This window comes from Oncorhynchus nerka, linkage group LG20 (assembly GCF_034236695.1).
Source record: "Oncorhynchus nerka isolate Pitt River linkage group LG20, Oner_Uvic_2.0, whole genome shotgun sequence".
In the NCBI taxonomy this organism is placed as follows: Eukaryota; Metazoa; Chordata; class Actinopteri; order Salmoniformes; family Salmonidae; genus Oncorhynchus; species Oncorhynchus nerka.
The window spans coordinates 72554781-72569671 of record NC_088415.1 but is presented as its reverse complement, the minus strand read 5'-3'; the positions used below and the strand labels follow the sequence as shown (position 1 = coordinate 72569671).

The 14891-nt window shown below is 42.5% G+C and overlaps 1 protein-coding gene across 1 annotated transcript in view; it reads left to right on the top strand.

Moving 5' to 3' along the window:
• LOC115103087 (beta-1,4-galactosyltransferase 2-like) overlaps positions 1-14891 on the top strand; it is a 156303-nt gene that overhangs the window by 70442 nt on the left and 70970 nt on the right. The window contains exon 3 of the mRNA XM_029623710.2: positions 11299-11534. Within this exon, the coding sequence (XP_029479570.1) occupies positions 11299-11534 (236 nt within the window). The remainder of the gene's footprint in view (positions 1-11298; positions 11535-14891) is intronic.

The window sequence follows — 14891 nt, the reverse complement described above, 5'->3', positions numbered from 1 at the left end:
AATAGTCAATGTCACCTATAGTCGCCTATATCCATCCTGCCCTGCCTATCTAAGGTCTTCGAAAGCCAAGTCAACAAACAGATCACTGACCATCTCGAATCCCACCGTACCTTCTCCACTGTGCAATCTGGTTTCCGAGCCGGTCACGGGTGCACCTCAGCCACGCTCAAGGTACTAAACGATATCATAACCGCCATCGATAAAAGACACTACTGTGCAGCCGTCTTCATCGACCTGGCCAAGGCTTTCGACTCTGTCAATCACCATATTCTTATCGGCAGACTCAGTAGCCTCGGTTTTTCTAATGACTGCCTTGCCTGGTTCACCAACTACTTTGCAGACAGAGTTCAGTGTGTCAATTCGGAGGGCATGTTGTCCGGTCCTCTGGCAGTCTCTATGGGGGTGCCACAGGGTTCAATTCTCAGGCCGACTCTTTTCTCTGTATATATCAATGATGTTGCTCTTGCTGCGGGCAATTCCCTGATCCACCACTACGCAGACGACACCATTCTGCAGGTGTATCTCACTGATCATCCCTAAAGCCAACACCTCATTTGGCCGCCTTTCCTTCCTGTTCTCTGCTGCCTGTGACTGGAACGAATTGCAAAAATCATTAGCTGCTATCGGAGCAGTTAACCGATCGCTGCAGCTGTACATAGTCCATCGGTAAATAACCCACCCAATTGACCTACCTCATCCCCATACTGTTTTTATTTATTTACTTTTCTGCTCTTTTGCACACCAGTATCTCTACCTGCACATGACCATCTGATCATTTATCACTCCAGTGTTAATCTGCTAAATTGTAAATATTCACCTACCTCCTCATGCCTTTTGCACACAATGTATATGGACTTTTTTTCTTTTTTTTCCTTCTTTTTTTCCTACTGTGTTATTGACTTGTTTATTGTTTACTCCATGTGTAACTGTGTTGTTGTCTGTTCACACTACTATGCTTTATCTTGGCCAGGTCGCAGTTGTAAATGAGAACTTGTTCTCAACTAGCCAACCTGGTTAAATAAAGGTGAAATAAATAAAAAATAACAGTGATATAGCTTCAGACTGAAAACACTCAATTAAATAATAAAGAGCAGTGGACTGATTTCTCTAACCATCAGCATTAAATACTCAAAAAGAAACAGTAGTTTCAAAACCACATACAGTATTCAAGAAGGCATAACAAAGTATTTCTCACACTCAGTAACCCTCAATAACCAGTACCCAAATAATTTGACACTAGTTGGGGAAATATTCAAACAGTCATCCAACCCATTACCTTGTAGATAATAAACCATTGATTATTAGATAACCTGAAAGTAAGTCACAATTAAAATTGTCAATAAAATAAAATAATACATTTCCTTTGTTTTGTCTTTGTTTTAGTATGGTCAGGGCGTGAGTTGGGGTGGGCAGTCTATGTTCTTTTTTCTATCATTTGGTATTTCTGTGTTTGGCCTGGTATGGTTCTCAATCAGAGGCAGCTGTCAATCGTTGTCCCTGATTGAGAACCATACTTAGGTAGCCTGGTTTCACCTTTGAGTTGTGGGTGATTCTTTTCCGTTTCAGTGTTTGCACCATTCGGGACTGTTTCGGTTTTCAGTTTGATTCTCTTGTTCTTTTGTATTTTGTATTCAGTCTCATTAAATTATATTATGGATACATACCACGCTGCATTTTGGTCCTCCGATCCTTCCTACTACTCCTCCTCGTTGAGACATGCGTTGTGTATATGTGCCATTCAGAGGGTTAAATGGTAAGACAAAAAATTGTCTTTGAATGGGGTATGATAGTAGGTTCCAGGCGCACCAGTTTGAGTCAAGAACGGCAATGCTTCTGTGTTTTTTCACGCTCAACAGTTTCCCGTGTGTATCAAGAATGGTCCACCACCCAAAAGACATCCAGCCAACTTGATACAATTGTGGGAAGCATTAGTCAACATCGGCCAGCATCCCTGTGGAACTCAATATTAGGAAGGTGTTCTTAATGTTTTGTACACTCAGTTTTTAAAATGAATTATACGAGGGACAAAATTCTACAGCACAACGGCAGAGTCATGTTTTAAGTGTAAAACTAACAATGACTCAATAATTCATACCTTCTGGGAGTGCTATAAAGTCCAAAAGTTATGGGCAGAGTTAGAAAGCTGGCTGTTAGAAGTTTTACAATGTAAGTTTGCCTTTTATCTGTCTATCTGCGTATTTCAAGACATGGAATATGGGGGTGCGGTGAGATACAAAAATAATATTAACTTATATTGAAGAAGCTATTACTTAAAAACTGGAAGTCAAATTATACTCCAACGTTAAGAGAATGGAATAATCAAATTATGTATATATATATATATTTTTATCCAGCTACAGACAGAAACAACATAACACAATTTGAAGTCATATGGGGTGGGTCTTACAAGTATTAGAAACAACATTGGGTATGGATACGGTGGGAATATGGGTCTTAGCAAGTGTGATGTCATTAACGTTTGTGGACGTTAAGTTATTTTAGATTTTTTTGTCTATGTATGTTTTTTGTTTTTGTAAACAAAACAATTTTAAAAAAGCAAAAAAGCAAAATAAAATATTACAAAGCGAAAGGTACCACCACAGTGACAAAGCCAGTTATTTTTAAGTGGCAAAAAATGTGCCTCTTCTCTATTTCAAGTCCCTAACGTGTAGGGTTGCAAAGGGAAGGTATATTACTGGAAACATTAAAAGTTTACCAGTAAACTTCAACAATTGTATCTTTCAAGGATTTTATGTAATCTGTCACAATACATCTAGTGAACCTTTTGGCTACTTCAGATTATCACAGGTGTCTAATAATTTCTAGCCCTCTGTGTGGCCTTATCACATGTAAAATGTATGAAATAATTATAATGAGCAAAATATTAACGCAACATGTAAAGTGTTGGTCCCATGTTTCATGAGCTGAAATAAGAGATCCCTGAAATTTTCCATACGCACAAAAAGATTATTTCTCTCAAATGTTTTGCACAAATTTGTTTACATCCCTGTTGGTGAGCAATTCTCCTTTGCCAAGATAATCCATCCACCTGACATGTGTAGCATATAAAGAAGCTGTTTAAACAGCATGATAATTACACGGGTGCACCTTATGCTCGGGACAATAAAAGTGCACTCTACAATGTGCAGTTTTGTCACACAACACAATACCACAGATGTCTCAAGTTTTGAGAGAGCGTGCAATTGGCATGCTGACTGCAGGAATGTTCACCAGAGTTATTGCCAGAGAATTTAATGTTAGTTTCTCTACCATAAGCCGCCTCCAACGTCGTTTTAGATCATTTGGCAGAACGTCCAACCAGCCTCACAGCCGCAGACCACGTGTAACCATGCCAGCCCAGGACATCCGCATTCGGCTTCTTCACCTGCTTGAGCGTCTGAGACCAAACACCCAGACAGCTGATGAAACTGAGGAATATTTCTATCTGTAATAAAGCCCTTTTGTGGGGAAAAACTCATTGTGATTAGCTGGGCCTGGCTCATGTCGCTGAAATTGTTGCATGTTGCGTTTGTATTTTTGTTCAGTACAAATAATGTGATTTTAAAAAATGATGACAAAGCTGTAAAACATTATGCTAATTATAAAACATCCATCCAGTGAATACATTGGTGTTTAATATGAGGGTTTCAGAATGAAATATACTTTATATTTTTTTAACACACTTTTTTTCATTTTACTATGTCACTATGTATTTGTTGTCATAGTTTTGACATCAAACTGGTGACAGTTGTGAACACAGTTAATAATTTGAAAGAGTTGCAGAGTCAATTTAAAGTAATGCCATTGTTGATTAGATGCCTTTTCATTAATTAGGCTGTTTTCTCTTGGACCATATGGTCAGTCTACTAGAAACTGATGGACAATATGGACACAGATACAATAAATTAATACAATATATCATACTTAAAAGTTATTCAAGTATAAATGACCAAAGTTACGATAGATTGCCATAGATTTTCTGTTCATTACCAAAATGACTGAAGATTCCAGTAACTTTGGTAAATTACTGGTAACTTTGCAACCCTACTCACGTGTACACGCCTCTTTGATGGCCTCACAGGCGCAATCCCACTTCTAACATACATGTAGCTAATTCAGGGGTAGCCCCAACCGGGACTCGAACCCAGGTCCAGCGACTGTCAAGCCAACACCTTAACTGCTACACCAGCAGGTCCAAACCGCCTGACAAATTCACTAGGTGTTGTGTTAAGGTTGCTACAATAACTTTTTATTGTCACATTCTCTTATGTAAGCCTTCATAAAAAACTTCTAAACTGGCAGTGGACATGCTCAAATCTTAATGTACCTTGACCGCACCCCTTTTTTGAGAGTGCATGATGTTTATGTATGCTTATTCGTGAAATCCAATCTCCATATTTTCTCAATAGTATCTAACCAAGCATTTCTTAAGATACTGGTGATGTTACAGCAATAATAGTGCTGTTGAGGAAAACAATGTCCTCATAGAATAACAGGGGCACATCATCATCATCATCAATAACAACTCAACACCACCAACAAAAACAGCCACATTGCCCGAAGTGGATGTGTGTGTGACTGTGTGTGTGCAGAGCGAAGTGTGTGTGTGAGCAGAGTGAAGTGTGTGACTGTGTGTGCAGAGCGAAGTGTGTGTGTGTGTGTGTGTGCAGAGCACTGACTGTCTGCGCAGCGTGTTCCAATTATCTTCCCATTAGTGGAGTTCAGATCCACTCCTACTATGTCCACTTTACACATATTAATGAGTCATTCACTAACGAGTGGATTAGGGGAGGGCACGAAGTGAGAAATATGATGAGGGAGGGGGAGCATACCTGGGATGAGGGCTTGCTGTGCTGTGTATCCCAAATGGCACCTTAGTCTCTATGTAGTGCACTATTTGTTTTACCAGACCCCTATCGAGTAGTGAACTATATAAGGAAATAAGGTGCCATTGAAGACATGTTAATCAGTGGATTCAGGCTTAACAGGTTACATGCTAGAATGATACAGATTGGTATCTAACTCGCCTTGTCGATGACTCAGAGGTCATATGGAGTGTCTGTCTACATGAGCCACATAATTCAGTTAGTTTCAATCACACTCTCTTCTAATGCATCATTGATTGGTCTTTTCAGCACATAGTACATACATTAATTATGAATGGATTATCTCATGATATGAGAGAGTTGTGGTGGCGTTCACTCTGGGATCCAGAGAAGACAAAGGAATGGTTTGTTGTTGCAGACAGATCATTAGAATGATAAGACCCGAGAGGTATACTACAAAGCAGGATCAATGAGTTAGCCAGCTAACTTTGATAAACAACCAAAAATAACTACTGATTTTCTGGTTCATTATTAAGAGGGCTAAACATAGATATGTGTTTTTGGTTGTTGAATCAATTAGACGATGCCCATTCCAAGTTATTTCAAAATATTTAGTTCGCTGACTAACTCATTGATCCTGCTTTGCATTATACCCCTCCAAGTGTATTGTTGTTGTTGTGGCTCTAGATGGGCATTGCAGGTTCATAATTGCTTTTCATGGTTGTATCCCAAATGGCACCGTATTCCCTATATAGTGCACTACTTTTGACCAGAGCCCATAGGGAGTGCCATTTGGGATGCAACCCGTGTCTTTTTATTTTTAGTGTCTTAGGTGTTATCATTTCAGAGCTGTGGATACTGTTTTCATTAGAGGCAACATGATGCTTCACCTTGCTGCAAATGTTTATTTTTAAATACACAGTTTGCTTTTAGTGTTTGGTAGTTATTAGGATCCCCAATTAGCCGCTGCCTCAGTAGCAGCTACGCTTCCTGGGCTCCAAATAGGAATCAAAACACAACAAATAAAATCATGTATCACATATAATACAATACATAATACAATGCAAAATACCTGTGTCTCTTCACAGTCCCCGTCATGCCGTAAGTTATATATATATTTTTTTGTATTTTACCCCCCTTTTCATGATATCCAATTATGATCTTATCTCAATCCTGCAAATCCCCAACAGGCTCGGGAGAGGCGAAGGTCAGGTCATGCGAAACATGGCCCGCCAAACCGCACTTCTTAACGAGCGCGATGAGCCAAGTAAAGCCGCCCGTGGCCAAACCCTTCCCTTACTACACTAAGCCAATTGGAAACACCGTCCAACTGAAGCCCAGCCCACCACCACAAGGAGTCACTAGAGCGCGATGAGCCAAGTAAAGCCTACCCTGGCCAAACCCTAACCCTGGCCAATTGTGCGCCGCTCTATGGGACTCCCAATCACGGCCGGTTGTGATACAGCCTGGAGTCGAACCAGGGTCTGGAATGACGTGTCTAGCACTGAGATGCAGTGCCTTAGACCTCTGCACCACTCTGGAGCCATGCAGTGCCTTAGACCTCTGCACCACTCGGGGAGGCCTCTGTAAGGTGTTCTTTTATATGTTTCTTGAATCTGGTTTTATTGCCATCTTGAATTACCTGGGGTAGCAGAGTTCCATGTGGTCAACACTGTGCATTTCCCAGCCTCCGTTTTGGACCTGGGGACTGTGAAGAGACCTCTGGTTGCATGCTTTCCACTCAATAGGCAGAAAATATTTGGCATGGGCCCTCAGATCCTCAAAACGTTCTACAGCTGCACCATTGAGAGCATCTTGACTGGCTGCATCACCGCTTGGTATGGCAACTGCTTGGCATACCAAGCAGTTTGCTTTTAGTATTTAGTAATTATTTGGATCCTCAATTAGCTGCTGCCGAGGCAGCGGCTACGCTTCCTGGGCTCCAAACAGGAATCAAAACACAACAAAGACTTGCAAGACACTTCAGAGGGTAGTGCGTACGGCCCAGTACATCACTGGAACCGAGCTCCCTGGCATCCAGGACCTCTATACCAGACAGTGTCAGAGGAAGGCCTTAACAATTGTCAGACTCCAGCCATAGACCGTTCTCTCTGCTACCATACGGCAAGCGGTACTGATGCACAAAGTCTGGAACCAACAGGACCCTGAACAGTTTCTACCCCCAAGCCATAAGACTACTAAATAAATAATTAACCAAATTGCTGCCTGGACTGTCTGCATTGACTCTCTTTGCATGAACTCTTTTAACTCATCACATATGATGCTGCTACTGTTATCTATCGTGTTTCCAAGTCCCTTTACCCCTACCTGTAATATGTACATATTTACGTCAATTATCTCGTACCCCTGCACATCAACATGGTACGGTTACCCTGTGCATACAGCCAAGTTAGAGTTACTCTTTGTGTATTTATTCCATGTGTTAATATTTTCTATCATTTTCTCTCTGCATTGTTAGAAAAGGACCCGTAAGTAAGCATTTCACTGTTAATCTAAACCTGTTGTTTACGAAGCATGTGACAAATAACATTTGATTCGATTAGATGTCTTGTGTGGTACCGATGAGTGTCCGAACTGTGTTCCAACTGCTTGAACCGACAGATTGGTACCTTCAACACCTTGCACAAAGACCAATAGCGATGCGGTCCATCTCTCCTCAACTTTGAGCCAGGAGAGATTGACATGCATGTTATTGACATTCACCTTCAGTGGACATCTAAGTGCAATACATGCTGCTCTGTTCTGGACCAACTGCAATTTGCCTATGTCCTTATTTTCCGCACCTGACCACACAACTGGGCAGTAATTCAGGTATGACAAAACAAGGAACTGGAGGAACTGTCTGGCAAGAAAGCAGAGAAATGGCAAGAAAGCAGAGAAATGCCTCATCATGGGCAGAATTCTTCCCATTTTAGCAACCATTGAGTCTTTATGGTTTGATCATGACAGCTTGCTATCTAGGGTTACACCCAGCAGTTTAGTCTACTCAACTTGCTCAATCGCCACGATATTTAATTAAACATCTATATGAGGTTTAGAGTTCATCGAGTGATTTGTCCCCATTTTATTTTTAGATACACTACATGTCTAAGAGTAGGTGTACACCCCTTCAAATGAGTGGATTTGGGTATTTCAGCCACACCCGTTGCTGACAGGTGTATAAAATCGAGCACACAGCCATGCAATCGCCATCGACAAACATTGGTGTTAGAATGGCCCGTACTGAAGAGCTCAGTGACTTTCAACGTGGCACCGTCATAGGATGCCACCTTTCCAACAAGTCAGTTCGTCAAAACTTTGCCCTGCTAGAGATACACCGGTCAACTGTAAGTGCTGTTATTGTGAAGTGGAAACGTCTAGGAGCAACAACGGCTCAGCCGCAAAGTGGTAGGCCACAAAACCTCACAGAATGGGACCGTCGAGTGCAGAAGAACATAGTGCCTAAAAATAGTCTGTCCTCGGTTGCAACACTCACTACCGAGTTCCAAACTACATCTGTAAGCAACATCAGCACAAGAACTAGTCATTGGGAGCTTCATGAAAAGTGTTTCTGTGGCCGAGTAGTTGATCACCATACGCAATGCCAAACGTCGGCTGGAGAGGTGTAAAGCTCGCCGCAATTGGACTCTAGAGCAGTGGAAACGCTTTCTTTGGAGGGATGAATCACGCTTCACAATCTGGCAGTCCGACTGAAGAATTTGTGTTTGGCTGATGACAGGAGAACGCTACTGGCTAGGCCCCTTAGTTCCAGTGAAGGGAAATCTTAACCAACAGCATATTGACATTCCAGATCATTCTGTGCTTCCAACTTTGTGGCAACAGTTTGGGGAAGGCCCTTTCCTGTTTCAGCATGACAATGCCCCCGTGCACAAAGCGAGGTCTATACAGAAATGGTTTGTTGAGATCGGTGTGGAAAAACTTGACTGGCCTGCACAGAGCCCTGACCTCAACCCCATCGAATACCTTGAATTGAATTGGAATGCCGAATGCGAGCCAGGCCTAATTGCCCAACATCAGTGCCTGACCTCGCTAATGCTCTTGTGGCTGAATGGAGACAAGTCCCCAAAGCAATGTTCCAACATCTAGTGAAAATCATTCCAAGAAAAGTGGAGGCTGTTATAGCAGAAAAGGGGGGACCAACTCCATATTAATGTCCATGATTTTGGAATGAGATGTTCAAGAAGCAGGGGCCCCCATACTTTTGGCCATGTAGTGTATTTAGCATCAGCCTATTGCTAGTTACCCATTCTAAAACGGACTGGAGCTCTAAGTTAAGGGTGTTAGTTATGTATTTTACTGTTGAAGTGTATACAGTTGTGTCGTCAGCATACATAGACACACAGGGTTTATTGAAGGTCAGTGGAAGGTCATTAATAAAAACAGCAAACAATAATGACCCAAGCCGGCTGCCCTGCGGTACACCACACTCAACCGAATTTGCATTGGAGAGGCTTCCCTTAAAGATAACCCTCTGTGTTCTATTAGATAGGTAACTCTCAATCTATGATAAGGCAGAGGATGTAAATCCATAAAACCTACAGTTGAAGTCGGAAGTTTGCATACACCTTAGCCAAATACATTTAAACTCAGTTTTTCACAATTCCTGACATTTAATCCTAGTAAAAATTACCTTTTTTAGGTCAGTTAGGATCACCACTTTATTTTAAGAATGTGAAATGTCAGAATAATAGTAGAGAGAATGATTTATTTCAGCTTTTATTTCTTTCATCACATTCCCAGTGGGTCAGAAGTTTACACACACTCAATTAGTATCTGGTAGCATTACCTTTAAATTGTTTAACTTGGGTCAAACGTTTTGGGTAGCCTTCCACAAGCTTCCCACAATAAGTTGGGTGAATTTTGGCCCATTCCTACTGACAGAGCTGGTGTAACTGAGTCAGGTTTGTAGGCCTCTGTGCTCACACATGCTTTTTCAGTTCTGCCCACAAATTTTCTATAGGATCGAGGTCAGGGCTTTTTTGTTGGCCACTCCAATACCTTGACTTTGTTGTCCTTAAGCCATTTTGCCACAACTTTGGAAGTATGCTTAGGGTCGTGGTCCATTTGGAAGACCAATTTGCGACCAAGCTTTAACTTCCTGACTGATGTCTTGAGATGTTGCTTCAATATATCCACATAATTGTCCTCCCTCATGATGCCATCTATTTTGTGAAGTGCACCAGTCCCTCCTGCAGCAAAGCACCCCCACAACATGATGCTGCCACCGCCGTGCTTCACAGTTGGGATGGTGTTCTTGTCACGTTCTGACCTTAGTTCTTTTATTATGTCTTGGTTTTAGTATGGTCAGGGCGTGAGTTGGGTGGATTGTCTATGTCATTTTTTCTATTGATTTGGGATTGCTGTGTTCGGCCTTGTATGGTTCTCAATCCGAGGCAGCTGTCAATCATTGTCCCTGATTGAGAATCATACTTAAGGAGCCTGGTTTCACTTTTGAGTTGTGGGTGTTTATTTTCCGTGTTAGTGTTGGTGCCACACGGAACTGTTTCGGTTTGATTACTTCACGTTTATTGTTTTGTTCAGTGTTCATTACTTTATTAAAAAACATGAACACTTACCACGCTGCGCTTTGGTCCTCACCTTCTTCCACCACAGACAATCGTTACAGTTCTTCCCAAGTTGTATGACGGCTGCGTGGTCCCATGGTGTTTATACTTGGGTACTATTGTTTGTACAGATGAACGTGGTACCTTCAGGCATTTGGAAATTGCTCCCAAGGATGAACCAGACTTGTGGAGGTCTACAATTATTTTCTGAGGTCTTGGCTGATTTATTTTCATTTTCCCATGATGTCAAGAAAAGAGGCACTGAGTTTGAAGGTAGGCCTTAAAATACATCCACAGGTACACCTCCAATTGACTCAAACGATGTCAATTAGGCTATCAGAAGCTTCTAAAGCCATGACAATTTCTGGATTTTTCCAAGCTGTTTAAAGGCACAGTCAACTTAGTGTATGTAAACGTCTGACCCACTGGAATTGAGATACAGTGAAATAATCTGCCTGCAAACAATTGTTGGAAATATTACTTGTGTCATGCACAAAGTAGATGTCCTAACCGACTTGCTAAAACTATAGTTTGTTAATTAACAATACATTTTTGGAGTGGTTGAAAAACGAGTTTTCATGACTCCAACCTAAGTGTATGTAAACTTCTGACTTGAACTGTATGTGTTTTCAGCAATATGTTATAATCAATGATATGAAATGCCGCACTAAAGTCTAACAAAACCAGAATCATCAATCATTTGTGTCAGCATGTTGAGTGCCCTTCCCTATAAGCATGCTGAAAGTTTGTTGTTACTTTGTTTACTGTCAAATAACATTGTATTTGGTCAAACACAATTTCTTCTAAAAGTTTGCTAAGCACATGCTGATTGGTTGGTTGGTTGGCTGCTTTGATGTTGACCATGTATTCCCCCTTTCTCTCTGCAGTGGGCCGCCTCCTCATTGAGTTTGCCTCCCAGATGACAATGGAACGAGTGCAGAAGGAGAACCCAAACGTGACGGAGGGGGGCAAGTACACCCCACCGGACTGCCGTGCCAAACAGAAGGTGGCTATCATTATCCCGTTCAGACACAGAGACAACCACCTCAAGTACTGGTTGCACTACCTGCACCCCATCCTACGACGGCAGAAGATTGACTACGCCATCTATATCATCACCCAGGTCAGTGGAAAGCAGGTCTTCAGGAAAAATTGCCATTAGTCTGGCTGCTTTTATGTAGTATGTGGCCTTATACACTTGTTATACCATATAGCATGTCATTAAAGACTGACTCAGGATCAGCTGCCTCTAACCTGGACCTACCTTTTACCACAAATTGCTATTAGCCAAACAAGGAACTGAGTCCTGGAACAGTTTAAGGGACTTGATGTTAAACATGGAAGACCTCTGGCTATTGACTCTGTAACCAAAAGGTAGACAGATCTTTGAAATACCACTATGTACAAATATGAGATGAATTTGGCCTATAAGCCAATGCATTCTGCTTTTCCATACTTTATTGGGTGACATATTTACTCCCAAAGAGCTACACGAGGGTGCAAAGCAACATCTTATTAAGTATGATGATTCAGCTAGTTCTAATGGCCCAGCCCTTCCATGCCCACCCCTGTTCACCATGGGAGAATGGAAGTGTCCACAACAAGCCCCCACCACGTAGGTGGAGAATGCTGGGTAATGAGCTCTGATGTCTTCCGTCAGTCAGTCCTGTGGGTGCAGCGCAAAGTCTAATCACTCCCTCCATGGAACAGGCAGTTTTGCTCCGCCTGCTCAGCTCAACTTAGCTCAATGTGTCTCTTGTTGTATGTCCCATTCTATCATATCCTCTCCAGGACTACCCTGGCCGTCGTTATTATCCATGTCAGAGACTTTGCCTTCTGTATCATTAATGCAGCGCTGGTGTTTGTTCTGCAATGGGAACTAAGAAGCGGACAACAGTGTGTGGTGTGTATGTGTGCACGTGTGTGTGAAATGCTTCTGTTTCCTCCTTTGATTTCCATCTGGTATATTCTCCCTGAATATCTACTGTAGTAAAAGTTGAGCAGAACAGGGTTCTTTTCACAGTTTTGTGTTTGTAGACCTGTAAATAATGGTGTCCTGCCTATTGGGCTTTGGACAAAATTTGAGGCATATCTTATCTAGCCTTATAAATGGAATTGCATATCACCATTTGATCTGTCAGATGCTTGAAGCACATATTATCATCCAAGAAGCGTATTTATATGAAATATAACATCAGTTCCACGTAGAGTTAATTTCCATTAGAAACGATGACAGAGGATTGACTCACCAAGACACCAAATGGCAGCCGCAGGGAATAGCCTTGATTTGTGTACATTTTTTCTGTTAATTACATTAATTTGTTGGTAGTTGCATCTAATGGTTGTTCCTTTGTTATATACAACCTATAACTACAATACATGTTCCCTCAAATGAGTGTTTTGTGATATATCTGACTTTGGTCTTTGTGCAACATCATTAGCATTGTAACTAGGGCTGTTACGGTGACCGTATTACCGCCACACCTGCGGTCACGAGGCATTGACCGCAGCCAAATTCCATGTGACCGTTGAGTCACGGTAACTAGGCTTCTCCAAACGTAACCAAGACTAAGGAGATGATTGTGGACTACAGGAGAAGGAGGACCGAGCACGCCCCCATTCTCATCGATGGGGCTGTAGTGAAGCAGGTTGAGAGCGTCAAGATCCTTGGTGTCCACATCAACAACAAACTAAAATGGTCCAAACACACCAAGTCAGTCGTGAAGAGGGCACGACAAAGCCTATTCCCCCTCAGGAAACTAAAAAGATTCGGCATGGGTCCTGAGATCCTCAAACGGTTCTACAGCTGCAACATTGAGAGCATCCTGACTGGTTGCATCACTGCCTGGTACGGCAATTGCTCGGCCTCTGACTGCAAGGCACTATAGAGGGTAGTGCATACGGCCCAGTACATCACTGGGGCTAAGCTGTCTGCCATCCAGGACCTCTACACCAGGCGGTGTCAGAGGAAGGCCCTAAAAAATTGTCAAAGACGCCAGCCACCCCAGTCATAGACTGTTCTCTCTACTACCAGCAAGCGGTACCAGAGTGCCAAGTCTTGGACAAAAATGCTTCAACAGTTTTTACCCCCAAGCCATTAGTCTCCTGAACAGGTAATCAAATGGCCACCTGGACTATTTGCATTGTGTGCCCCCCCCAACCCCTCTTTTTACGCTGCTGCTGCTATGTTTATCATATATACATAGTCACTCTAACTATACATTCATGTACATACTACCTCAATTGGGCCGACCAACCAGTGCTCCCGCACATTGACTAACTGGGCTATCTGCATTGTGTCCCACCCACCACCCGCCAACCCCCTCTTTTATGCTACTGCTACTCTGTTCATCATATATGCATAGTCACTTTAACCATATCTACATGTACATACTACCTCAATCAGCCTGACTAACCGGTGTGTCTGTATGTAGCCTCACTACTTTTATAGCCTCGCTATAGCCTCACTACTGTATATAGCCTTTACTGTTGTTTTATTTATTTACCTATCTATTGTTCACCTAATACCTTTTTTTTGCACTATTGGTTAGGGCCTGTAAGTAAACATTTCACTGTAAGGTCTACTACACCTGTTGTATTTGGCGCACGTGACAAATAAACGTTGATTTGATTTATAAACCAATGTTGCGCAACATTTCAATAGGCTATGCAATTAAGTGAGAAAACAGAGTTTTGATGGCCTCTATTAAAAAGAGGATCCCATCAACTTTCTATAGGCTAGGCCTACTATATTTATTTCTCAACTTTCCTAATATTAAGCACATTGCTTCGCTTTAAAACCGGAGTAGCCTACCTGGCTGGCATGAAAATGAACCGCCTGAAAAGTGTCCTCTATTTATCAGGTCAACCCAAGTGCAGAATGTGTTGAAGTAACAATGTTTATTACAGCAACAGGGGCAGGCAAAAGACAGGTCAAGGCAGGCAGGGGTCGATAATCCAGAGTAGTGGGGCCAAGGTAAAGCGCGGCATGCAGGCGACAGGGTCAGGTCAGGCAGAGTTTGGTATTCCAGAGTAGGGACAACGGCACAGGATGGCAGGCAGGCTCAGAGGACAGGCAAGGGTCAAAACCAGGAGGACGAGAAAAAGAGAGACTGGGAAAAGCAGAAGCTGAGAAAACACTGATTGACTTGAACCAACAAGACAAACTCACCCAGACGACAGAAAACACAGGTAGAAATACCCAGGGGATAAGTGGAGAAGATGGGCAACACCTGGAGGGGGGTGGAGACAAGCATAAGGACAGGTGAAACAGATCAGGGTGTGACAGTACCCCCTGTCCTACCTGGACACATACCTGGTTGAGCGGGGTGTCGGCGTTGGAATTCAGAGATGAGGTCTAGGTCTAGGCAAGTCCGTTAAGAACAAATTCTTATTTACAATGACGGCCTTCACCGGCCAAACCCGTCCAACGCTGGGCCAATTGTGCGCCGCCCTATGAGACTCCCAATCACGGCCGGAT